General features: G+C 45.8%; 1 protein-coding gene across 2 annotated transcripts in view; it reads left to right on the forward strand.

Moving 5' to 3' along the window:
* Nucleotides 1–27420, forward strand: part of ASH1L (ASH1 like histone lysine methyltransferase) — a 2936548-nt gene that overhangs the window by 2615153 nt on the left and 293975 nt on the right. For both annotated transcript variants that reach the window (XM_069650029.1, XM_069650033.1), the window contains exons 24-25: nucleotides 6686–6858; nucleotides 7040–7206. In XM_069650029.1, the coding sequence (XP_069506130.1) occupies nucleotides 6686–6858; nucleotides 7040–7206 (340 nt within the window). The remainder of the gene's footprint in view (nucleotides 1–6685; nucleotides 6859–7039; nucleotides 7207–27420) is intronic.

The raw sequence follows: 27420 nt of genomic DNA on the forward strand, positions 1-27420 counted from the left end.
CCTCCGATCCCATGTACATAAGGGGTCAATTAAAACCCGACTCCCTGGTAGTAACAACCACCAGAAAGAGGGCAGGTACACCACTAGCTTCTTCAGAAGCGCCTCCCGAGAAGGAGAGCAAAAGAATATATGCTCTGGGTAGGAAAGTTGCCTCCACGTCAGCCTATCAGGCACGTATTGCTAACAGTACCACTCTTTAGCAAGCTATAATTGCCATCAGTGGGAACCAGTAGCTGCTCTAGTAGCCTCTGCAACTGAACCACTAAAAGGCCACTTGGCCCAAATTGCAGCAGACAGAAGGTCCGTATCTGGATACATCCTCAAGACAAATTTTGATGCATCAGATAATGCTGGCAGATTGATAGCTGAAGGGGCAGTAATAAAGCGGCACGCTTGGCTAAGGCAGTCGGGGTTCAAACCCGAGACCCAAGCCACGCTTATAGACATGCCAGTAGAGCCGAACAGTCTATTCGGCAGGGTCAGTGGAAGAGGCCCTAAAGACATCTAAAGATGAGTACGAGACCCTAAAATCTCTCGGCCAACTCACAAACCCCCAGGTCCGAGGGGAAATAGTTTTCTTCGCTTTCGCAGCCAAAGCTCCCAGAGGGATTCCAACTACTACCAAAATCAAGGAACCTCATGGGGCAACAATCGGTTCCAAACATTACAGGGATTCACGAGAGGCCAGCGCAGGGCCCGCACTAGGGGTAGAGGCAGCCCCGCCAGAGGTGGTATGCCACCTAGTAAACAGTGACGTTCTGCTTCGGGTCCCCTACCATGCATCCCCGGTAGGGGGCCGCATTTCCACCTTCACCCACGCATGGGAAGGGGATCACTTCGGACAGATGGGTGCTGTCCGCAGGATGCGGTATAGAACTATTAGCGCGCACCCACGACCATCCACCAAGACAAGGTACACTCGTTGGAGCACCAGAAAATCCTTTTCGAGGAGATCGCCACTCTACTTGCAAAGGGCGCCATAGAACTTGTCCCAGGTAAACAGGGGTATTTATTCCACCTACTTCCTTGTGCCAAAGAAAGATCTAACAATGCGCCCATTATTAGATTTACGCCCTGCAAACAAGTATGTCAAGCCACAAAAATTCTGCATGACTACACTCCAAGAGATAATCCCCTTACTAAAAAAGGGGGATTACATGGCAACATTGGATATGAAAGATGCCTATTTTCATATTTCAATGTTCCCAGCGCACAGAATATTCTTGCGTTTCAAAATAGACAACCAGCACTACCAGTTCAGGGTGTGCTGCCCTTCGGTATAGCCTCGACTCCAAGGGTATTCACCAAGGTACTGGCAGTGGTGGTGGCGCACCTAGGCAGGGAGGCAATCCCAGTGTACCCTTACCTGGACGACTGGTTTATCACAGGGTAAACCCCTGTAATTTTCAGATTAAACATTCAAAGAACAATCAACCTCCTCTTCCAATTGGGCTTCTCAAGCAATGAGAAAAAATCAAGCCGGGTGCCAAGCAGCTCAAAACAGTTCTTAGGAGCTGCCCTAAACACCCAAGAGGGGTGGCCTTTCCATCAGAGGAAAGAATTTGAAATCTGTTGCTGCAAATTCCTCAATTTCAGTCTGGTCGCCAAATAAGGGTGCGCAAAGCGATGCATTTGCTATGCATGATGGCATCTTGCATTTACCTGGTTCCCCACGTGCGCCTGCGCATGCGACCCATGCAGGAATGGTTGGCGAAACAGTGGTCTCAAGCAAGTGGTCAGTGGGATGATGTAGTGGTCGTTTCGCCAACACTAGTACAAAGTCTTCGCTGGTGGACAAGAGAAAATCTTATGAAGGGGAAACCCTTCTACAATCCAGAGATTCAGGCCGTCGTCACAACAGACGCCTCCCTGGCAGCGTTGGGAGCTCACTACCTTCACCGCACAGCTCAGGGTCTCTGGCCTCACACATTGGCTCAGAACCACATAAATCTGCTAGAACGTCTGGCAGTTTTCAGAGCGCTTTGGGCATTCAAACCCCTCCTATCCAACCTGTCAGTGAAGATCCTAACAGACAGCACAACAGCAATGTTTTACTTAAACAAACAAGGGGGCACTCGTTCGCCAAATCTGGCCAAGCTTGCGCAGAAAATTTGGAGATGGGCACTGAAACAGAAGAGTTACTTGTCATCCCAACATGTTCCAGGGGATCTCAACTCGCTAGCAGATGCTCTGAGCAGGGATCCCCTTCCAGAAGAACACGAGTGGACACTACACAAAGAAGTCGTAGGAGACCTCTTCTCCCAGTGGGGTTTCCCCACTATAGACCTATTCGCCACAAGCGAAAACGGGCATTGCCCAGACTTCGCATCCAGGTTCCCCCAGCCAGGCTCCAAGGGGAACACCCTATGGATGAATTGGTCAGGGATGTTTGCGTATGCTTTTCCACCAACCCCTCTGATGAGGAAGGTGGTCAACAAGATCCACAGGGAACCGATGACGCTCATCCTAGTTGCTCCTATGTGGGCGAGACAACCGTGGTACCCACACCTGTGCAAATTGGCGGTGTGCGACCCCATCAAACTCCTGTGCTGGTACAACCTACTCTCCCAGCACGAGGGACTGAAAGTGCATCCTCAGCCCAACTCCATGAACTTGGCAGCATGGCTCCTGAAGTCATAGAGTTCGGACATCTCAATTTACCCCAGAGATGTATGGATATCTTGAGAGTCAAGAAAACTTGCACTGTTACTATGACAAATGGAAACAATTCGTTATTTGGTGCCAGAATAAGCAAATCAACCCAGTTGATTGTACTCCTTCTAATGTCGTCACCTATATGCTCCATCCATCTATTGGATGCAGGGTTAGTGTTTAACTCACTTAAAGTACACCTGGCAGCTTTATCAGCCTACACCACTTCCTATAACAAGGTGTCATGGTGGAAAGTGCCAGTTGTCAAAGCATTTATGCAAGGGGTAAAGAGACTCCACCCTCCAATTTCTAACCCACCACCAGGTTGGGACCTTAATGTGGTACTTGCTAAGCTCATGGGACCCCCCTTTTGAGCCCATGCACAAATCTAGTCTCAAACACTTGATTTATAAAACTGCCTTCTTAGTAGCCATCACATCCATAAGAATAGTCAGTGATTTGTCATTGCAGGATCCTTTCTTTATAAGTTCATAAGGATAAACTGGTTTTACGCACTCACCCTAGGTTCTCACATAAGTTCATTTCCAAATTCCATGTTAACCAGTCTATTGAGCTACCGGCCTTCCCGGAAACCAAAAGCTCTGCTGAGGTGAAACTCCACACACTAGATGTGAGGAGGGCAGTCCTCTACTATGTAGACAAGACCAAGCCGCTAAGAAAGACAGATCAACTGTTCGTCTCCATAGCTCCTGGCAGAGAGGGAGATTGCGTCTCTAAGAATGCCATCTCTAGGTGGATAGTCAGATGTATCCAACTGTGCTATTCCCTTTTAGATAAAACGCTGCCTTTTACGCCGAGTGCCCACTCTACAAGAGGTACTGGAGCCACTCTGGCTTTCATTGCAAATGTACCCCTTGATACCATTTGCAAAGCAGCTACATGGAGCTCTATTCACACCTTTACTCAGCACTACTGCATTGACACTCATTCCAAGACAGATACACAAGTGGGACAAGCGGTTCTAAGACATTTGTTCGCTTATGACCCTTCTCACATCCCACCTCCTTCTAACACTGCTCGCTAATCTATGAACAGCATTTGATCTAAGCAGATTCCACAAGCCTCAGAAGGGATACATTACTCACTGTAATCGTATTTCTGATGCTTATATCTGCTTAGATTCACATGCTGCCGGCCTTCCTCCCTTCTGAGAGAATGCGCATGGATGCTTGTAGTCTTATCTATCTTATCTGCTTGGATACTCTGTACTCACGCTACTCCTCATGCTACCTCATGTCAGAAAAAATACAATCTGAGGGTCATACACGCGTGAGGATCATGGGTACAGTGGACATCACACTAGGGATAGTATTACTGGCACGCCCTAGTTCGACGCCCCTTTTTCGAGTTTCGAAAAACAAACTGTAATACTGTGCAGCTTCCACTAGATGTCGGCCTATGCACAGCATGTGAATCTAAGCAGATACAAGCATCAGAAACACGATTACGGTGAGTTATTTATATATAAATATATATATATATTTATATATATATATATTTATATATATATATATATATATATATATATATATATATATATATATATATATACACATATTTGACTAGGGGCAAACTATACGTCTCTTTTGACTCCACTGATAGGAACTTGGAAACCCTCAAGGTCCCTAAAGGTCTTTTAAACCGAATACAAGTCTGACACTTTAATATCTATGCAGGAGTCTACTGTCCATCAAACAGAGGTTTTACCCCGGATTTTATTACTAATAAGGGTGTTAGACAAGGGTAATCCCAAATAGAGTGGGACTAGAACTCTCCCACCTACTCTCCATAATGTTCCATCTGGATCGCTCTTGTTTGTTGATGATACAGCACTACTTAATCTAACACCGGGGGTGCTCCAGAAGAGTTTGGAGTATATAGAAAATTAGTTTCGCATAAATGGTTTAAAGCTGAATATGGGAAAAAGAAAAATCCTGGTCTTTGGGAAAGGGGAACACAGCTATGTGTGGAACTTAATTGGCAAAACAATCAGAGTGGTAACTTATTTTTGCTACTTGGGGCTCACCTTCGATAGGACTGGAAACTGGGCCTCTCATATTAAAGCTACTGTAGCGAAAATAAAGCCCAGGGTGGGGAGGTCTGATGAGGTTTTATTGTACATTTGTTGCCCATATCCTGAAGAAATGCCTTAAGTATACAGACCTAAAGTGAGGTCAATGCTTCTGTATGGGAGCACGATTTGTGGGTTCGCTAACTGTGACCAGATGTGGGTGGCCCAGAATCAATTGTTGAAAAACAGGCCTTCCACCGGAAGCACCGAATAGTGCAATCCGGATGGAATTGGGTGTGCCAAATATCGCCATACTGGCGCATTTGAGGATAGCCACATTCTTTTTAAAGAAGCCCAACATACAGAATGCACTGGCAGAGATTGTTTGCTCCGAAACTAAAAGGAAATCTACATGGTACAATAAGAGCTGTGCTCTTTTAACTAGGTGGGGTTACAAGGAAGTGAAGGAACTAACCCCACCTGAATTCTTAAAAATTAAAAACGAGTTGTCTAGGATAGCCCTTTGCCGTGATAAAGAATTAGCCTGGCAAACGTGGGTACTGTACCATCCCTTAAGTTCTATAAAGCTACTCTGCTGTCTCTCGAAGTTGGGGAGAAATATCCAATTATAAATCATATGATTGCAGGAAATGCATGCTGATGCCTAGGCTCAACGTACTCCCATGAAATGCCTGTGGTAACTGGAAAGGGGGTGTTGCTTCTAAGAAATGGAATTGCGGAATGGGAGTTGAAGAAGACCTGGGGCATTTTCTACTAATCTGCAGGAATTACAGTATCCAATGGAAAAAGTGGCTTGAGCCCCACTTTAAAAAGGCCTGAAACTTATCAAGCAGCATTGTTCGTGATAATGAACTGTAATAGTGAGATTTTTATTTGTGATCTATGTATGTAAGGAAAGAATTTATCAGGATTTTCTAGGGAAAAATCGTTCCTTTGAATTGTTCTTGTCTGATATTACAATTTCTTTGTGTATATGAATTTTACAGCTGATTGTTTGTCGCCCCATTGCACAATGTCTGCTAGTTTTAAATACTGTGCTGATTTTATTACTGTACTGTATATTTATTGTAGGTGTTGTAATGGAAAAATCAGAAGTAATAAAGAATCTATTCCTGACATTGATAGCAGTGCACGTACCGAGAATACACCACTATCGTGCAGACCTGTTAAGTCATGAGGAGCTCAACAATCACGAGAGCTCAGTCAAAATATGTTGCAACACATATCCACAAAATGGAGAAAACCTAGGACTACAATACGAATGCATCAGCATTTTGAAAGAAGGAAGAATATTAACCACAATGGGTTCATATGCTGAAATGCAGAAACAAATGTATTTTGTCAATAGCAGCACGTAACACTCCAGAAGTCAATATCAGGTGCCATAATGTTTTTACTAACATTAATAATGATGGGTTTAGAATATGCACAAATGAAATCATATATGACAGTTTGAGCTTCATCAGTATATCCAAACCCAAAATCCAATAGCTATTAAAAAAATCATATCATTAAAGCACTTGGAGAGGAAAACAAATTAATTGTATCTCCAAATGTTCTCTCAGCACAAACATGTGATTCAAAAATTGTCCTTACTAAACTTGTCACCACTGTTAGAATCAGTGAACGAAAGCGCTATTACATTACTGACATTAAAGGTAGCCGTTCTAATAGATATGACTTTACGAGGAAGACTGAGGGAACTAAAATGGTGTCTGAGGTATTAGCCATCGTTGATGCCAAGAGTTATTTAATATCAAAACCCAGAGAGCAACGTTTTACAATAGCCAAGTGCAATTTGCAAAATCAGCCAGTTAGATGATGGAATATTTATCAATCTGAAGCACATGTTAAGCTGTGAAACCATTGTTGCATGTAAGAAGTAATTTTCCTTTTTCTAACAAGGAAAATATTTTTAGCTCTATGGTGAATGTCCTCATGTTGATCACAAATTTGTTTTTTCTTATATCTTTTCTACAGAGGTGAACGGTTTGCGTTTGGCCATCATTATTTCCGTCCACACGAAACACACCACTCCCCTTCACGAAGGTTCTATCACAATGAGCTTTTCCGTGTACCCTTATATGAAATTATTCCATTGGAAGCAGTAGTCGGCACCTGTTGTGTGCTGGACCTTTACACATATTGTAAAGGTAAGTGAACACCACCATATTAATAATCTGTTTTAATTGCGATATGATAGCAGCAGAAAGAGACTACTTGTAACTATAGAAAAACTAACGTCCTTATATAGGCTCTTTTATGTCCGAAACTCTAACATTTGACCACATTAAGGTGATTTTTTCACTTCCGATTTCAACTTTGGGATTACAGGAAGACCAAAGGGAGTGAAAGAACAGGATGTGTACATATGCGACTACCGACTCGATAAATCAGCACATCTTTTCTACAAAATTCACCGGAATCGGCATCCTGTCTGCACTAAGCAATACGCCTTTGATCACTTCCCTAAGAAACTGACACCCAAGAGGGACTTTTCAGTGAGTACCCCAATTCACTGCAAAGCAACATTGTTTTGAAGTGTTAGTTTGGAGTAATACGTTTTCAGCATTTCTGATCTCCTTTTGGACTTTGATATCAGATAGCACTTTTCATAGATTTGTCCAAGATCCAAAATGTCCTGTTTTATTTCAATTTGTGGGTCTTGCTCTTTTTTTAATGTGTTTTTATGTTTCATGTTGTATTCAGTACTTGATCCATTTTTATATTGAAATGCACCTCCTCATTCATATATTCGGACCACTGGACATGGTTAATCAGAATATCTTTTACAAAACCTGACAGGACTGCTCTGATGAGGTTAGGATCTTGTGGCTGACCCCTCCTCGCTTAACGGTTATTGAAAATAAGTGTTCGCCACAGTTCTCTATAGTTGGTCTTTGCCAACAGTCTCTTGTACCAAGTCTCCCAGTTTTGCTGCTTTTCATGCAAGATTGTGTCACTTCTTAAGCCTTTACAAATAAATTGGCTTCCCTTTCAATCATCCACAAACTTGGAAGTTTCACTGAAGCAGAAAACGGCATACTTTCTCATCCCCTTCCATCTGCTCAGGGATAAAACTTGTCAGTCCCCTTTCCAGAGCAATTATGCCTCTTCTCAGGGTTGAAATCTGTGTGTGTGTGCTATGTTCAAAACTCTCTCATGGACTGCCTGACCCTGCTCTTTATCTTGGACTCTTGCTTCTTTGCTTAATCACTTTGGACAGTTATTGGGCTGCTGGGTTTACACTCTGCTTGGATATTTCCTTGTTGTTAATATCTGTCTCATCTGGGTTTGATCCATCTCTCTCAAACTATGCTTGTGTATCTGGTTTCTTGTGGACAATATGTATCTCTTTAGGGGGTTAGTGACTAGCAGTCTTGTGGGCGGCTCCCCATCGGAGAGAAGAAAAACATTCTCTAGATTTGTCACACTATCATTCTACTTATTTGCATATTCAGGAATATTAACAATTCTTTGTAGAATTAGTACTGGTATGACCTCTCTCACATACCTTTAGACTACCGATGTATCCACACCACGGGTGCAAGAACCACATTTCTTGCAACATATAGAAACAATGCATTCCTATACACTGTTGCACCCTGCCATTGTGCAGGCCTAGCCTCTAAACGCTTCTTGAAGACTACTTCACCTATGTCTCAACTTAAATAGACTTGGGGTGAATTAATTTGGGACCTTTCCTTCTTCTCAACCATAGCTTCCTTGCTCTTATTCTATTCATTGTACCATAGTGGTTTGCCATCAGATGATGATGGGGTGTCCTGCCCATGTTTCTGCGTTTCTGAGTGAACTCAGTTTCCATTCTCCAGTGTCATAGATCCTGGCATCATTGGCCAGGTTGTGGCACTTCTAGTTTTGGGGACGTTGCACCGAGATATGGAGGTCTTTGATGCTCAGATACTTTGGAGCAAGTAAGCAAGAGGGTAAGTATATTTTCTGCCCACATACTCCTCACGTTCTAAAATTCCATCAGAGTTTTGGCTGGAAAGTTTTTAGCTAGCCACCATGGGCTATCGTGAGGCTCTGGCGTTGCCTTCTGTAAATATGCCTGGTGCCACCAACATCTTCCTCAGCTCATTTTTTCCAGTCGTATGTTGGAGCATCTTTCAGAACAGCCATGTTTTTTCTCATGTCTCCACTCAAATCGTGCTTTACGCCCTGTGAAAAGTGTGGCCACATGTCATCAGTTTTTAACATAAAAGCAACAGTTCATCAGGAGAACAAATTGTCACAGTGCGCATATCAATCGTAAGTAGACAGGGGTAAAACAGCGTACTAGCTTCCCCTAAGGGAAGAACACCCTATCCCTGACAGGAGTGCCTGGCACTAGGTGGCATGTGTTGGAACGCCTATCTAATAGGCATAGTATAAGAAAATCATGTCCCCGATGCTAACGATTATGATATTCAAAAAATGTTTCAAGGAACACACAACACTCAAACGAGACAGGGCCACAACTGATCCGCTGTAGATGTACTCGCAGAACTGGATATGAGATTCTGCCAGACACCAGCAGGTCTAATGCTGTACCAGCTACTTATCACCTAGTAGATTATATATTTTAATCTACCCGTGGGTATTGTGATCACCAGGTATAATCAGTGTGGTCCACTCAATCAATCATTTTTATATAATAATGGGCTTATGAAGTCCATCAGCTAAAAAGCTCACTCGGCGTGAGTGTGAGCTAAAGAGAATCTATGGGGTGTCAATTTTTTGTGTATCTAGACATCCATAGGATCACGAGAGCCCTCGCGGTCCGTGTGGTTGACCGGTTTCGATGGCAGTCTAGCTTAGGCCATCTTCTTCAGGACCGTTGTCGTCTCAAGGAGCTGAGTTCCAGTATCGGTGTGCTGGGATCTTTGGCACCAAGGGCAAGCGCCTGCCTCCCCTGTTGGGAGACAAAAAACAGTGCAGGGGGGACAGGAGTCCGTAGGCCCATTAATCAGTCTGTAAAGATCGTAGCTAGTGTGAAAGCACTGTTTGTGTACCCATTCCATATTGTTCTTAACAATTAAAACCAAAAGCACAACAGGTGCTTATCCACCTTATTATGTAGGCGCTGTTCTACAACCTCTATTAGGTTGCGCAAATATTCAGACCTCGAAGCCGAGTTGTGTGCTGCAAAGCTCTTGCAGAGTGCGGGCGTCTCAACTGATTCGTCTGTACTGTCCTACAGGGTAAAAGGCATTGGCAGGGAGTCAAATAATGTTCTCTGCTGTGTCGCTGCCAGGACAAAAAACAGGCTAGTGTGGCATGCATAGTCGTACCTTTGGTCTGCTTCCGCGTCCACGTCTTAAGCTGTTCAGATCGCTGTAGCGGTAGAGGCGGGTTGTCAAGGCAACAAAGGGTAAATATAGCATGTACCCTGTGCAGCGCAGCGTGCTATGGGCATATCTAGAATGTCATCAGTCTCAGTCCCAAATTTAGCCTGTCTTTGTAAACGCCATTATACCGTGGAGTATGGATTATTCGAAGGCAATGAAGATTACTAGGCTAACAAGGTCAGCACCAGATATGCCAGTTGGAAGGGTGCCTGATAAGCAAGCCATACATTGGAGATGATACCAACATTCAAGAAGTGGATTTTCTTCAGGCAAGTGAAAATAGACCTTCCTTCCCTGTGTCCTCACCCACACCAGAGGAGTGGGTGACCTTCAATATGGCTATGCAAACATATTTGATCAGGCCACTTCCTCAGATGCTTCTCTTTTAAGCGATGCCGCTCCTTTTGAGGTTGACTCCAACGGACTCAGATTTGAAAGAAGTCATGCTTCACGTGCCATGACTTGCCAACCATTCTAAGAGGTTCAGGACCGTCTTTGAAGGTGATGAGGAGGACTTACTCTCTTTTATTCAAAAGGGATCTGCGTTTAGGGAATATACCCTGCCGAAGAAATTCAAACGGAAGACAAATCTGAGGATGCAATTCTGTAGCTACATTTGTGATGCAAGTTTTCTGGGTACATTGCCAGATTGAGAAATCTGAACTTCAACAAGATCAGCTTTAATTTAAAGGGCTGTAGATACGTTGGGCCTGGCAATTCCATCAGAGCAGACATTCTCAAATTCAAAGACCGCAAGGTTCCCTTGATCCCCTTCAGTGGGGCCCTCAAGGATAAGCATATGTCCACAGAAGCATGGCAGTTTCTATGCTTTCTGTTATGTCATATTCCTGGGAATTATACCGCAGAAAGCTTCATTTCGATACTCACCAGGCACTTTGTGGATCTGAAAGAGAAGTGGGTTAGTTTAGTGGGGAGAGAGGGAAATGCAAGGCAGATTTGCTGTTGGGTTGATATATGCAGACCGGAAATACAATGAGTTCTGCATGAAGTTCTCTTTCTAAGTTGCGCTTTTCCCTAGAAGGGAGCCTTGCATACCTGTGGTTCTAGTTTACATTGGCTGGGACTGTGATGTACTAGACTATTGTAAAGGTTTAGCATACCAGTTTTTTATGTCCGTTAGGAGGGTTGTCCTAGGATTTTGCTTGCTCTACCAAACGAGAGAAAGCACACATGACCATAATATCTATTCCTATCATTGACAGCATCTGGCATGATGGTTTACATGGCATGCCATGCAAAACCCTTCATCTGCCCCAAGCCAAGAGATAACATGGGGAGAAAGAAGAAGCATTCTTCGAATCCGCTTTCCCCTTGCTCAGTTCCTCATTAAGGGAAGGAACCGACCTTTGAAAGAAAACTATAAGCACTGCTGCTATGACTTTGAAGGCTGCAATCTCCCTAGCAAGCCTTGTTAGGCATGTCTGTGAAATCTGTTATAAAGTGATCCCTGTTCTTGAGTTCTACCAGGATGACGAGGGAAGAATCCAGGGCATTTGTTAGGAAGGAGAAGCAGCTTAAGACCTTGGCTTATCCATTGCAGGGCCATGGTGACTTGATATTGCGCCAGGTGGGCAACTGTGGGGTCTTTAGTTTCTAAGGATGGCTCAAGTGGATGATGGATATGCCCTTCAGCAGCAAATACAGCAAATAACTTTTTGGGTAGGTATAGGCGACATTTCAGTCTACAAAAACATATACAGAGATGGCCCATTCAGTGGTTTCCCTTCAGCAATGCTGCCCTCACCACTCTGTTTGGAGCACCAGATGTAGATACACTGGCTCTGGCAGATGTTTGTGGTTCAAGTCCTGTTTCCACTGGTACTGAGTCACTATAAGGGAGAGGGGGCTTTCCCAGACAAATGGACAGGTCTAAAACAGGCATGGTATTCCCCTTGAGCCGCCTGTGAGGGGTCAGAAATGAGAGACGGACACAAAGTTGTGATTTAACTCAACCTTTGTCATATTTATTGTAAACTAGCGGTACCACCCAGCATTGCACGGGTCTATAGCTGACATGCACGTGCGGGTCTGCTATAGCCTTGTGTATGTGTTATTGTGTCATAACTTTATATTTTTGGAAAATCGTGAAATCGTTAATCTCACGAAATCGCCTATCCTGATAGCACATGGCCGGACCCTGCTTCACCCCTGTGCAGGAGCGAATGGGTGGGGTTGGTCAAATTTCACTATCGGCAGTACACCCAAGACTGGTATGCCGACCTGGGGCAAACATTCCACCAACTATTATGGGGCTGGAGCCAACCCTGAACATACAAACACACTTTCACAAATACAGATATAGATAGCCTTCTTTATCGCATCCCCTTTTTATCTATCTGTCCCTATCCCAAGAAGAACTTTCCTGCCTTTCAAACTTAAGCTAAAATTGACCTTGTTTCTAAATATATCTGGCCCTCGTACTAATATATACAACCAAAATGTGTAAGGTAAATGTAACTATTTCATGTTCAACAAAAATGTGCAAAAGTCAAAAAAATGTATTCAAACAAAGTAATCCTTGTGTCCAGGATTTGATTGCCTTCCCCCTAAATCAATTCAGGAAGACTTTTGAAAGTGTTTTGTTCTAACAATATTCTAGCCTGTGATCCCTAACGTATAGTTCGGGAGCAACGTGTTGCTCGCAGCACCCTAAACTGTTGCTCACCAGTTGCTCTGGGCCAAGATTTGGAGGCCTAGAAGTAGGTGCTGAAGTGATGAGACCTCAGCAGTAGTATCGCCAGGACAGAGTCCTGGACTATGCGAGAATGTTGGCACTGAGCCGCCGTGGTGCCAGTTGGCTCATTTTTGTAGATGCAAGATTTGAGTTTTCCACCATGCCATTAATTTTTCGGTAAATGTCTTTACTTATTATAGCAGTGCCATTGTTAATTTTAAAAAAACGGTCATCTTCAGATACGTTGCCCAGCTGACAAACGTATTAATGAGAAAAATAATTGAACCATGTTCCCTTGTTTGTGTCCTGAAGAAAGAGGTCATATTCTGTTCCTTTGTACAGCTAGTAGGAGCAGTTTGGACAAATAAGTGGCATGCATGGTCAACTTATTTTTATTAAATAATTTGCATGCATTGCCTTTTGTACTAGTGAGCTTTGTGTTCGATGCCACCATGCATCATATTTATCAGAAATATTACTTTAGTGTCACCGATATTTATCATTGCATAGTGCCCTAGTGGAAACATTGTCATCGTTTGCAACTCTGCCCATCTGGCACGTGGGTAATGGGCAGATAAGACAAATTTGCCCTATATTTAAATACAATTAAGTTACTGTTAATAGCTCTAGGTTAATAAGCCCTTTAATCCAAATACCTAGTTAACATTCCGCACCCCTCTATGAAGAGGTCGTCAAATGCCCAAAATTTTAACCAATGTTTGCCACTCTGTTTTGAGTCAAATCCCTTCTGGTTATAGAAAAGAGGCTCCAAATCCTTCACAAAAATGTTTTGTATTCCTAAGCACTTTTTCCCCAGTGTAAAAGTTTAAAGCTGCTTTAGAATGCATGCTTTACCATGACGTCCAAAGCCACACTGAATTGATCAGTAAAGACTACCATGAATGACCAGTATTAATGAATCAATATTTATTCAATAGCATTTCTCCATTAAGTTAGCAACATTTAAAAACATGTATTATAAATTCACCTCGAACAAGCCCAAAATAAAAAAGCAGCTTAAACATATTCAAACAAGCTATAAAAAGAACCTGATCATTACAATTAATTATATAAAAAATAGCTCCCATGCATGTACAGGCTCATGCAAAACGGAGAAACAACGACAAATGAACTGAAAATGAACCAAACCTTCATACACTCCCATTTTGCAAGCATACGTTGTGCTTCCTCCTGCACCCCTTCATTTAGTGAGGGGTGGATACATTTAATTGCATCATTAGCATCAACCTGCTGCAGTTTGAGGACCTTATTTCACAGATTTGTTCTTGCAGTCTTCGATTTATACAAAAGTCTGCTTATAAAGCTAAAGAGTGCAGCTCATGTGTATTTTGGACATCTGCCTCTCTCCCGATCAGTCAAGCTCTTGCTTTAAGAGCTATTTTGAGTTGAATTAATATGCCAAATTGGTGGTGCCTTACAACCTCCACCGTAACACAAGTATTTTTCTTTACGTGGGGAGACTTAAAAAAAAAAAAAATAAGCTAACAATCTTAACTGGGCCAAGACCTTCAAACTGAACACCACCAATTCAGCTCATATGACGCTACCAGGTGACCTGCTATTTCAACCACCCCAGATTTTGCTGCCAAAAGAAAATCATTGAACAGACTTTTGGCTTATTTATTTATTTATTACATTTATTACTCGCCGAGACCCGACGGTATCACAGCGAAAGATGGCAGATGAATTCTCACATTTTTATACAGTGTTGCAGTTACAGACAAGTAAATCAAAGCAATTATACTAACGTTGCACATAGTCTAAGTCAAGTTTCATGTACTAAGTTACACTGGGTCAAAATAGCAGATCACAATTCGTTTAAAACAATACGACTAGTCTGAAGGTGCCCCATGGAGATACATAAGGGCCATAGGTACTGGATTTAATGTATCAGCTCAATGAAGGGAGGTAAGCCTGTAGTGTTCTAGTACTGTGGTAGAGTAGGATTAGTTAGGGTTAATATTTATTGAATAGCCAGGTTTTCAGGGCTTTTTAAAATGTTAGTAGGGAGTCCTCGTTTTTGATGCTGAGGGGCTTGTATATCTCCAGGCAATTGTCCAGTAAGAATGACTCAAACTTGAAATGGAATCTTAAAAAGCCCTTTAATTCTTAATAATGTCCCTTCAGCTGTCTTCTTAAAATGATTGAGGAAGAGTAGGCTCAAATAAAAATGAAACTACCTCTTCATCTTTACATTTATTTAAAAACCAGCTTCAAGGTTTCACCCTTTTCCCGAACACCATTTTTTTTTTTTCATATGTGATTTCAAACTATAGTTCCCAAAATAGCATTTATGTATAGCAGGCCCTGCTGGAGACTTGCCGGGGTTAAATCCAAAATAGCTGTGTCATTGGCATAAAGAAGAATACTATAGAAAAGTACCCTTAAGAGAGGGTGGAATACATTTCCTAAGAGAACTACTAGAGTCAAAGTTAGAACGTATTAGATTGGGGCCTACAGACATCCGTGCTGCTGTTCACCTTTATTGGTGGGGACAACAATGTATAATTCCCTGTCTTGTACATCGGGCAGATGCTGAGAGGTCTGTGTGTCACAGTTGGATAAGATTTAATAAACGATTAGGGACCGCAATAAAATGTAAATTATGCCACAAGATGTTTCTATCAATCAAATGCTTTTTCTAATTCTAAAAAAGCCACATATAATCTCCCTCCCTTAACCTTTCGCTGAGAGTGAAGCCGTGATCCACTGTACTCAGCCCTCCCCTGAAACTCATGGGCTTCAAAATATTGTTACTTTGAGCCCACTCCTCCAGTCTGAGCAACAAACATTTTGAGAATATCTTACTGGCAATATCCAGTAATAAAATCGTCTATGACCTTGGGGGGCTAATGGGCCAAGGACTACTTGTCCAAGAAGAAGGAATAATGCCTATCTCGACAATTGCATTAAACATAAAACAATTTGGTGTCATTTGAAAACACAGCCCTCTCTAAAAGCTCCCATTTCTCCAAAAACATTTTTTTGTCTTTTAGCAACTTTTATATGCCCTTTTGAAGCTATAAATCTGGCCAGCTGTGTATACACCACTCATTGAATCATATTTCAAATTTGTTTTCGGAATTCTGCATCGAACCATAGGGCATCCATTTCTATAACCTGCACCTCCTAAACTGGGGGATTCCGCTTGCCAATAGCTCTGTCCAAGATAGTTTCAAGCAAAGACTCAAACTGACACTTTCCTTTGTGTCCAATGAACTGTTCAACAGTTTTAAGAGAATGGCCCTCATTAAGAGTCCGACGGTAACCGTGCCGGAATAACCGGCGAGTTGCCGCCGGACCCGTAAATATCTACCAGCGCCAGACTTCCCGGAAACACTGGCGTATTACAACCCCGGCGGTCTGGAAAGTCAGGCGCTGGAAAATTAGAACTCCCCATTCCTGTGGAGTCCCATAGGACTCCATGGGGATGGGGACCATGGAAGCACCAGCTCTGTTATTAACTGTACTGGTGCTTCCATGACAGTCTGCCTACCGTGGCCGCTGTGTCCGTCGGGCTACAACCTGTCGTGCACAGCAGCTCCGGCAGGCAGACTCGTAGTTTGCCGGTCCGGAAACAACGGTCCTCGTAAGCATACCAGCACCGTTGTTTCTGGACCGGCAAACTTGTAACGAGGGCCAATATCTTTTGATTTCTTGTGAATTAGTAATTCTTTGCATTGCCTCCTTGTCGAGTTTAGGCATTGCCAAAAGGCCCTTCTGGCTTTCGGACATCTCCCTCGTGGTGCCTATTCCTGAACATTGGAAAATTAACTAAAGCGGATAGTGATCACTCTGTTCAATTAGAAATGCAAAATGTCATAACATTCCTGAAGAAAAAACTGGCCACAATGCAGTAATCAATGACTGTTGAACAGTATTACTGGCCTTTTATGCTTAGGAATGCACCATTTGCCACTAAGATTCGACGAAAATCCCTGGTCAAAACCCCAAAGTACACCTGAAAGTCAGTGCTCCATTTGTGACCAATTTTACTGTCCAAACATTTGCACAACATTTCTGAAAAATACTTTGCTCGAGAATCTGAAGCCTGTGGTAATGTTTATTTAATTGTACTATATTTTTTAACATCTTGACTGGGCCTATCTGTCTGAAAATGTACTAATGACCTCTCAATTTTTTAACATTTCCTAAAGGCCTTGCACATTTCCTTTAATAGAATTGCCCATGATCTAGATAACGGCTAGTACTGCACATTAAATGACTCTATTAGCAGCCTCAAGTGTATTACATTTTTAATTTGTGTTGCAATAATTGTTCCACCAACTGAGTGCCGATGTGTTCCATCGAAGAATGGCTGTTGCTCACCATTTCATTTGATATGCACATTTTGCTCATTGCACACAGAAAGTTGGGAACCACTGTATCTAGTCCATTAAATTCATTTCATCCAACACGTCCCTTAAATTGGAAAAGTAAATGTCTCTTCCATAGAACACTTGTTCAAAAACAAATCAACTGTTTCTTTCCTGAAATATTCTTCTCAAGGTGTCATAGTGATTACTTAGGAGGATGTAACAGTCTTTTCTGTAGAATACATTCCTCAAGCTGTTAATACAAGTGTTTCTTTCACATAAGGTTTTTCTCAGGAGGTCAAAGTATGTGCTTTGCTCATAGAATACTTTTGTCAGAATGGCAAAACAAATGTCTCTTGTAATTTGTCAAGATGGTAAAGCAAAGGTATTCTTTCCACAACAATGTTTGTAACTACGTTTTCTCCTTTACACAAGTGTGTCTTTCCTGGTTTACTTTCCTGCCAGGAATGGTTTCTACTTCACACAGATCTTCCTTTCCTGGTCTACTCGCCTGACCGGAATGGTTTCTACTTCACACAGCTGTTTAATGTCTCTCTGCTTGTGGCAGTGTTTGTTCCAGGTTTCTCCACGCCGACATCTCATATGAGGAGAACTGTACAATACTTGCCAGTTTCTTGGCTTATAGCAAAGTGGGTTCCAGGTTTCCCCAAACTGACATCTCAAATGAGGAGAATTGCACTCCTTTTGCCCTTCTGTCTCTTCTTCAAAGTCTCTTGGCTAGTGGCAATGCGGGTTCCAGGTTTCCCCACCCTGACATTTCATGTGTGGGCAATTGTACCTTTTATTGCCCTTCTCTTCTACTTGGTCAGTATTAAAATTGCCTCCCCAAATGTCCTTTAACTTTATAACAGGACCCAGGGCCCCCAACTCCTTTTGGTTGACTCACTGGTTTAACATGTACCGGTAACTAAGAACCGTTGCAGGACCGGTTTCCCCAGCTAAACCGAGTCTCTATTGGTTCCCGCGTCGGTCTCTCGTCCCTCCACCAGTGGAACCTTTGCCGTTCCTCTAAACCGCGTCTCGCCCTGTCCTGCAGCAGCTGACTTTCACCGTAGTCGTTCTCCTCTATATGCAACGCCTCCAGGTGTGAGCCTCTGACCGTCATCCTCCTTTAGCAGGGCTCGCCTCTGTGACTCTGCCTCGGTATTCGTCTCCCACTCCGTGTCCTCTGTAGCTTTCCACTCTCCCCCCTTCATTCAGACTGCGACCACCTCCTCCTCCTCCTTACACACCTTGTGCATGGCAAGATGCACCATTTTTTAAATCTCCCGCACAGCTGATGATTCTTTAAACAACAAGTCTGCATCTTTAGCTTAAAGTTGTTTCGGTTCCCCACTGACTCCTTTCTCATCTTCTTCGTCCCAGTACCAAAGATGTTAGAATTGAAGTCCATTTTGTCCTTTCCAAGGCTTTATTGTTTCAATTGTCGGTCGGACTAAAGTTTGTCAGAAATAGAAGATGGTATGTGAATATTATGTGCAGTGATATTGCGTTCAGGAATTTTACCTAGGACAGAACCGTTATAATCAAGGGACGTTGAATGTGACCCATGTATTCCTCAGGTGTAAAGCTTATTCTGTTTGGTGTTTTTTCATATAATGTTCTTTGTGTTTTAACATGGGATGGACTTGCCCAGTGACGACATGCGATCAGTTATTTGGGGATTATAGGATCTTCATCTTTACAAAAAGAAGACTACTGCATCTCTCCTAAGGGAGTCACCACTTCTCCCCGACAGCCATCTCCTCCCATGTTACTCGCAAGGTCAGGATCAGGTAGCGATTGCATGCCACATGGGAGGAGATTTTAGGCTGGGAATCAGTAGGAGTCATCACACCCCCCACAACTACATTTTGCCGGCGGAGGCGACAACTGTCCCACTACGCCCATCGAGGAAAATGCAGAATGTCAGACAGTTGTGTACACAAGCTGACGCCACAATTTCTGAGAAAACGACCAGGCTTGAAAAACAACTCCGTAACCTCATAAAAGAAGTGTGAATCTACCTATGCAAAGGAGCAAAAGAAAGGGTACCACCGTGCCACACGGATAAAGATGTGTACTAAAAAAAAAATCAGGTTGCTGGAAACACATTATGAACCTTCCTTTTCTGAACAAATATCTCTGGAATCAGTTGTACCTGATGGACTTTGCAGAAAGACTATGACCGCAATATCAGGGTCCAAAAGAAATGATTTAGTTCATTCCTGTCTGTTCAGTGCCTACATTTTGATTGATAGTTGTACAATTAAGCAAACAGAAAAGCTGAAGCATGGGCAAGCACCAGAGGTTGATATCACAACATGTATTCAGTCTCATAATAAAATCTCTTAGAACCACCTTGTACATGGGGCTAAAGACATACAAATAGGAGAGACCACATGATTACAACTTGATCAAAAACACAACATTTCATTTTGTAGTACAAATTATTGCAAGTGGCCAAATATTATTTTTTAAAAGAAAACTTCGATGTGCTGTGTTAAGCAAAAATGTTACTCCAGGGGACGCTATTGAGCAGCGCAAGGATGCACACCTAATCCTCATCGCTCCGCAGAGGCCGACTTGTATCCTGAGAGAATATCCTGTAATCGTCTGACTTCAATGAAATAAAACAAATATAACGTAATCGGAAGACTTCCTCCGTGGAATGCACACTTTGATGGTTAGACAGTGGATTGGAGAAGAAACTAGCGCGAAGCTCAGAACGGCCATCTTGTGAGAGACGCGGATCGGGTTCAAAAGCAGACCCAGGCACAGGAAATATCCAGCGGATGCGTCGGGGAGCCACAGTGAGGGGTCTTGCTGACCGAGCAGCTACGTGCCCGTGGAGTCCCCACTCTTCGCTACAACGCCGGACCTCGTCAGGAAAACAGCAGCAGCTATCGGAAATAGACTCCTCCTTGCCGCACTACACCCCTACCCGAACTCAGATATTTGAAGGTGGTACCTCGGACAGAGCATCAGGACGAAGCAGACGAACACAGAGAGCCACACCAGAAGCTACACATGAGCCGTCCCACCTCCAAGACTCAGTGAGTTAAAATTTTTTGGGGGGGGGGGAGAAGAAAAAAAAGAAAAAAACAGACTGCATTGGGAACTGTTCCTTCCCACGCTCAATGATGATAATGGCCACGGGAAGCTCCAAACAATCAGGTTAGGAGGGAACCCAAACACGGCCAGGGGCTGATTCACCACTTGTGCAGTCAAACGCTTGCTTTGGTGCCCGTGCTGCTGGCGAATGCAAGACTACATTGTTATTCGATCCGGGGGCCAGACCAGACGAAGAACTGTATACTAAGCACCGGAGAGTGCAACGCACACAACGAGAGACTCCTTCACACGCGGAGTGGACATAAACGCATGACACAGTGGGCCCCGAGCACAGATATCACCAGGACCCCACAGAAGGCCAACCCCTGCAAGAGATAATAACTAACTGTTGTCCATAGCCTGGAAAGGAAAGACAGAGCTCTTATCTAGGATCCTGGGACAAGAGGGGTCTAACACCCCTCCACCCTTGGAAGTAATTCACAGCAGACTAAGCATTGAATTTACCAAAAACACACCACAGGAAGCTTCTCTGAACATTTCATTACTTACAAACCCTGCCACCTGAAACATAGCAGCACATCTAGAGCACTTTTTGCTACACAAGGAGGAAAAGAAAGCTTGTATATCAGACTGTGGGAAGAGAAGCACGGCATTCCAGGAGATACCTCTGGCACCGGGGACAAACCTAATACTCTATAACATACGGAATTGAACTAAAAGCAAGCAGCCGGAGAAAAGCCAGATAACGATACCGACTGGCAGAGTAGGGGAACATCGGTTGTAACCACCGGCAGGACTACCCCCAAAATGGTGAAAGGTCAACAAAAAATCTAGAGATATGTTGGAACCAAACCCAGATCAGCTAAACAGGTCTCCAACCAACTAGAAGATGATCCAGTGGCACTGACAGCATCAGGGGGAGTGACCTTGGAGAACCTCATGATGACAATCCAAGACACTCAGAAGGTGCTGGAAACCAGGATTCAAGAGGTGGGAGTGGATGTCTCACTGGTGGGAGCGGACCTGGGGAAAGTGAGCGAGAGAGTGGCATCAGCCGAACAATGGAGCAGTGACCTGGAGGATGTCGTGGAAACTATGCGAAATAAGATCCAGGGCCTTGTGGGGGCCACCAAGACACTTGAGGACAGAGCAGAAGTAGTCGAGGGACGTTCTAGGAGATGTAACATCAGGTTGGTGGGCGTCCCGGAGCGGATGGAGGGTGTCCCGGAGTGGATGGAGGGAGACGGCACAGAGCTCTTTGTTGAAAAATTGATACTTGATGCACTATGACCCTCTCCAAACTATTTACAGCGGAGAGAGCGCACAGGGTAACAGGCCGCCCCGGCCTCCAGGCGCGCCCCCACGGGTCATCATAGCCAAACTTCTTAACTTCAGAGATCGTGATGAGATTCTACAATAAGCCTGAAAATATGGGAGTATCCTGATGGAGGAAGCGCAAATCCTGATATTCCCGGACTTCACCCAAAAGGTACAGAGACCAAGATGAGCCTTCGACTCAGTAAAAAGGAAACTCTGAGAGCACGGCCTGAGGTACATGATGTTTAAAAGTGCTCGCAGACAACCAGTCGCACTTCTTCAACATGCCAACTTACGCCTGTGGCTAGCTGGAATCCAAATATAGCCAACCCACCAACTCAAACACGCGGAACGACAAAGGAGACAAGAAGTGATTACGACGCGCAAAATGAGACTACAACGGACACACAAAATGAATGATAACCGATGGAACTGTGAAAGACGGAGGAGGTAGCATCAGAGTTTACAGACAATGCAGTGGCCGAACCCCTGACTGTGACGCCGCCGACCTCGCCTACACAAGCGAGACCAAAGGACTAAGCAGTCCCACTTGTATCTTTTTTGGTTGAAATGTGTGTTGACGGAGCCCTGTCACAGTTCGTGGTGGGTGTTAGCTCCTGCGCTTTAAAAGTTTGGGAAATACGGTTAATAAGGGGGTAGGTAACCAGGAGGAGGGAATTGGGGGTGGGATCGGACGAGAAAAGCAAAGGTTACAGAACAAACACATTACAAGAGGCAGACCACACTCGGGATACCAGTACACACCATGACCAACATAAGAAAAGGAGGACGGATGATTGAAAGAGAGGGATGATTACGTTCAGAGACAAAACAGCATGCACAGGGGAACAATTGGGAACCAAGGCACTCTCAGTAGGGGTAACATTTAGAGGGACCGATACATGACTACAGGCAGAATGTCATGTAAGATAGGTATCTGGAATGTGCGGTGCCTGGGTACACAGTCTAAGCGCGACCAAATAAAAAATATGTTATGCAGACATGACATTCAAATCGCACTACTGCAGGACACACATACGACCAAGAATGATCTCAAGGAACTGCAAGAAAAATGGGGAGGCACACTGGTAGGCACTTCATATTCATGATATTCCCGAGGGGTTCTCACCTGGGTACCACCTTCGATGATATTACAAGTACAAACTACGATGGGAGATGAGGAAGGATGCACGTTTATTATAAGAGGCACACTAGAGGGATACGCTATATGTATTGTGAACTCGTACGCGCCTAATTCAGATAATGAAGACTACTTTCCAAAAGTGGGCAAGCTATTGGGCATACACAGACCTGACATTCTCATTTGGGGGGGAGATTTTAATTGTTATTTGAACCCAGACATAGACCGGACAGGCACAGGAACATATCAACGACCTTGATCATCACAATCCCTTAACAGGACGGTACAAGAATTGGACTTACAGGAATTATGGAGGGGGTCACATGGATACAACAGGGAATACTCTTATTACTCACTGGTACATGGGTCACATTCTCGTCTGGATGACCTCTTCACGGGCACCGAGGGCTCACATAGATTCTTCCAGACAGAGTACTTGGGGAAAATAATTTCCGATCATGCCCCACTGGTCACGGTACTACAGATGGGCCGATGCCACCTGGTGATACCAACCTGGAGGCTAGGAAAAGAACAACTTAAAGATCGAGCCTTTAACGCAATGATAAGGGAAGAAATAATCTCCTTTCTGGGTTACAATGAAGGGATGTGGAGGGGGTAGGTGCTCTCTGGGAAGCCCTTAAGGTAATAATTTAGGGGGTGATGGGGTTCTTTTAAAAAAAAAAGGTGGAGATAAGGACGACTCTCTCCCAGAAGGTGAAGGAATCTGAGGGCATGATCTGGAAAAGGAGCTGGGAAGGGGGTGGAGGAAAAAGCTTGGAGAACCAATGAAGACTCAAGGTACACACCAAGAAGCCCTACATAATTTCGCCAGGGACCGCTACACCAAGCGAATCCATGGGGGTGGCATAAAAGGGGTCGACTGCTCACGTGCCTGATTCGTAATGAACATGAAAGGGGTGCAATTACACAGATCACTGATAGTGAGGGTTCCAGGGCAAACACACAGCAGCAAATCAATGAGACCTTTTTCAGGAATACTACAAAGAACTGTACACAAGTGAAGGGACGTATTCGGAGGAAGATGCTTCAGACCTATTCGAAATTTCACGGATTCCCCAATTGACGGCACTCCAAAGAGAAAAACTAGAATCTCCCATAGAGGTTGAGGAAATTAAATGGGCACTAAAAACGATGCAAGCAGGGAAGGCCCCGGGAACAGACGGCCTACTATTCGAATGGGGAGAATAGACCTATGTAAGATGGTGATAATACCTAGGTTATTTTATTACTCTATTAATATCCTATATAAAATTAAAGAAGATATTTTTTAAGATGCTCGACGCCTACATCAGGGAATTGCTCTGGGGAGCCAATAGACGCCGGGTGGCACTAACTACTCTGCGCAGACCACATATGGAGGGAGGGCTCACACTACCAGACTAAGAGGTATATTATGCGGCAGCCCAGCTGCAGTCTCCAATTGGGTGAACACACAAGAAGGAGACTTGAAACTCCTAATAGGGCTTTTTCCCAAATATAGGAAAGGGATAGAACTATTGTGGGACCCAACTGTAATGAAAGGGGGTAGCGCAATTTCTCCAGCATGGGGTCTGGCATGGATTCACATGCTCATGAATATTCCCCGTCGTCAGGCTGGGAATCCTCGGTAAAGAAAAAACCAGTATCAGTTTCGTTTCTGATCTGTCTTTCGTAGTAATAACCAATCACTGGTCTCTGCGTCATACTGACCACAGCCAATGACTGCCCTCTACCTAAGCAGCGCCTCTGGCAGCCATCTTCAGATTTTTACCGCACGTTCATGTGTTGGGATCCTCGTGCTATTGCTCTCGAGCGTTAGTGCTATTTTTCGCGCTTTTTCACAAAAAACTTCGATTCTTTCGGTCAAAAGAGCCTCAAGCTCCACCGATCCTACATCCGATCAACGGGGACCCGTGTCGGATTCGTCTGTGCCCCTCAAGGGTGAAGATTTCGTCGAGCTACACTTCGGAGGACTCCAGAAGCTTCTCAGGCCCGGTCTCGGAGATGGCCCAGGAGAAGGGAAGCTCGACGCCCGGAAAGCTGTTCAGGGTCTGCCCTGGATGCCAGCTGCAGAACGTCTTTAAGGAGGACGAACACTCTTTCTGCCTTTACTGCCTTCATGAGGACAAGACGCACGTGGAGAAGGACTGTGCGTTTTGCGGCAACATGTCGGAACGGACCATGAAGGACCGCCATCAACGTCTCGCCAACTGGCTGGAGGGTAAGAGCCCGTCTGGCGAGAAGAAGAAGAAATCCGAGCGGTCTTCTAAGACCTTTGAGGGCGCCCCGGCGACGGGGGCCCAACATAAGGCTAAGCACCGCGAGTCCGCTGGCACCGGGAGCGCCGAACGGTCGGGCTCTACGGGCGCCAGGCAGGGCGCACCCTCCCCGGCACCATCAACCACGAGCCAACGCTCTGGGTCGGGTAAGAGGAAGGCCGAGCACCCGGCGAAGCTCCTGGAGAGGCCCCGGTCGAGCTCTAAGGCAGAGGAGGAGCGTGGCAGTGCCCCCTCCCTCAAGGATAAGGCGGTGAGCGCACCTAAGGTGGTGAAGGCCTTGATCCATCCGACCAAGCCCTCTATCGAAACGGTCGCGGCGGCCCTGGCTCAGCCTGTGGAGGCTGCACCAGTGGTGGCGACCTCGGGGCCCAGAATCTCCCTGCCTCCTCGGAGGGAATCTTCTTTTGTGCCCATCGATAGGACCCCCGTGAAACCCTCCGTGGGGAAGAAGAAGGGGGGGCAGGGTGTCGTCGTAGATTCGGCCTCAACCTCAGAAGAGGAGCTGATCGAGGTCTTAAGCCACGGCCTAGGCGTGGAAGAAGGCCAGCCCGTCGGAATGGACCCCGACGCAGGTGACGACGACGACATCGTCGAGGATACCGACGGGGCCCCTGCTCGCCCGTCGGACTCCCCTCTGCCAGCGCCGCAAGACAACTCGGCGGCCATTTTGTTGGCCATACAGTCCTTATGCTCCGAGATAAGGACGAGGCTACCGTTACCGACGGAGGAACCTCTCCCGTCGGGGGATCCAGAACCGGGACCTTCTGGTGTTCCCCCTACCAAGAAAAGAAGGATCCATCCACCACCTCCTTTTCAACCGTCGCGCCCCGTCCAGCCCTCCTCCCCGTCCACCCGAGGGGATGATACGGGGACTGACACGGCAGCGACGGGTACGGACGACGAGGCATACGACGAGGATTTTCCGTCGTCGCCTCCCGCCAGGGCTTCTCCGCCCGACGAGATCGGATCTTTCCACTCCATGATCTCCAGGGCTTCCGAGCTTTTCCAACTCTGCCCTGAGGAGAAGAAAAAGGAAGGCTTCCTTTATCAGCGGCGCGAGGCCAAGAGGAAGACGGTCCTCGCAGTGCCTCTGTTGGACGACATTTGGGATGAGGGCCTTTCCCTCCTCAAGAACCCTTCCACGACGCCAGCTAGAAGAGACCGGTACGAGAAAAAGTACCGGGTCCCGGACACGGCCCCCCTATGCCTCCGGGCGCAGCCTACCCCGGATTCCGTCGTCTCCGCGGCAGCCAGGAAGAAAGCGGGGGGGGGGGGGTGCGGCCTCCACATCGACTTCCCCGCCGGACTGCGAGGGAAGGAAATTGGATGCTATGGGACGTAGAGTCATCTCGTCGGCAGCGACGACGATTAAAGCGGCCAACGCCTTGGCTATCGTGGCTCGCTACGACAGGGAGCTCTGGTACAAGATAGCTCCCCTGCTGGATTTTCTGCCGGACGACAAGAGGGCGGAGGCCCTGGAGATCCTGCAGGAAGGTGAGGTGGCCTCGGACCACGCCATCACTGTGGCGACGGACATCGCCGACACTGGGTTCCGCCAGCTGGGCAACGGCGTTTGCCTTCGACGTCGTGGATGGCTCAAAGCTACGGACTTCCGGCAGGTCGTCCAGACCAGAGTCCTGGACATGCCCTTCGACGGGAACAATCTGTTTGGGAAGACAGTGGACGATTCCCTTCAGGCCATCAAGGCGGATACTGAGACGGCCCGGGCCCTTGGAGTTCTGCAGCAACGACGGACGCCCTTTCGGAGCAGCGGAGGCAAGGGCGCCTCCAAAGGTTCCGGCGGCGGTTTCGCTTCCTACCGTCAAGCGGCCCGCTCGTCGTCGCAAGAGGCCTACAGAGGACGAGGCAAGTCTAGCGGACCCCGCCGTCGTCGCCAAGGAGGTCAAGGCGGCAAGGCCGCGTCCAAGCAGGATTGAACCGGCCGTGGGGTCGGGCCCCCACCGAAGCACCCCGGTGGGAGGCCGGCTGGCGGGCTTCGTCAGCGTGTGGGAGTCCATCTCCACCGACCGTTGGGTGCTGGACGCCCTGGCCCGGGGCCACGCGCTCGAGTTTCAAAGAAGGTGCCCGCGCGTCCCCCCCGTGGCCAGGAAAGAACTTCACGCCCCTCAACTTCTCCTGGAGGTAAAGGCGATGCTCAGGAAGGGCGCCATCGAACTCGTCCCAAAGGGGCTTCGGGGCTCCGGAGTCTACTCGAGATACTTCCTCGTGAAGAAGAAGACGGGAGGATGGCGCCCCATCCTAGACCTGCGACGTCTGAACAAGTTCATCAAGGCGCAGAAGTTCCGGATGGTCACCCTCCAGCACGTCCTGGGTCAGCTGGAGGAAGGAGACTTCCTATCGTCGTTGGATTTGGAGGATGCCTACTTCCACATTCCCATCCTAAAGGGGCACCGGAAATTCCTCAGGTTCGTGGTCCAAGGGCGTCATTACCAGTTCAAAGCCCTTCCCTTCGGACTACGGTCGGCACCCAGGGTATTCACCAAGTGCCTCGCACCGGTG

Source organism: Ambystoma mexicanum, chromosome 1p (assembly GCF_040938575.1).
Source record: "Ambystoma mexicanum isolate Mex_15411 chromosome 1p, UKY_AmexF1_1, whole genome shotgun sequence".
NCBI lineage: Eukaryota > Metazoa > Chordata > Amphibia > Caudata > Ambystomatidae > Ambystoma > Ambystoma mexicanum.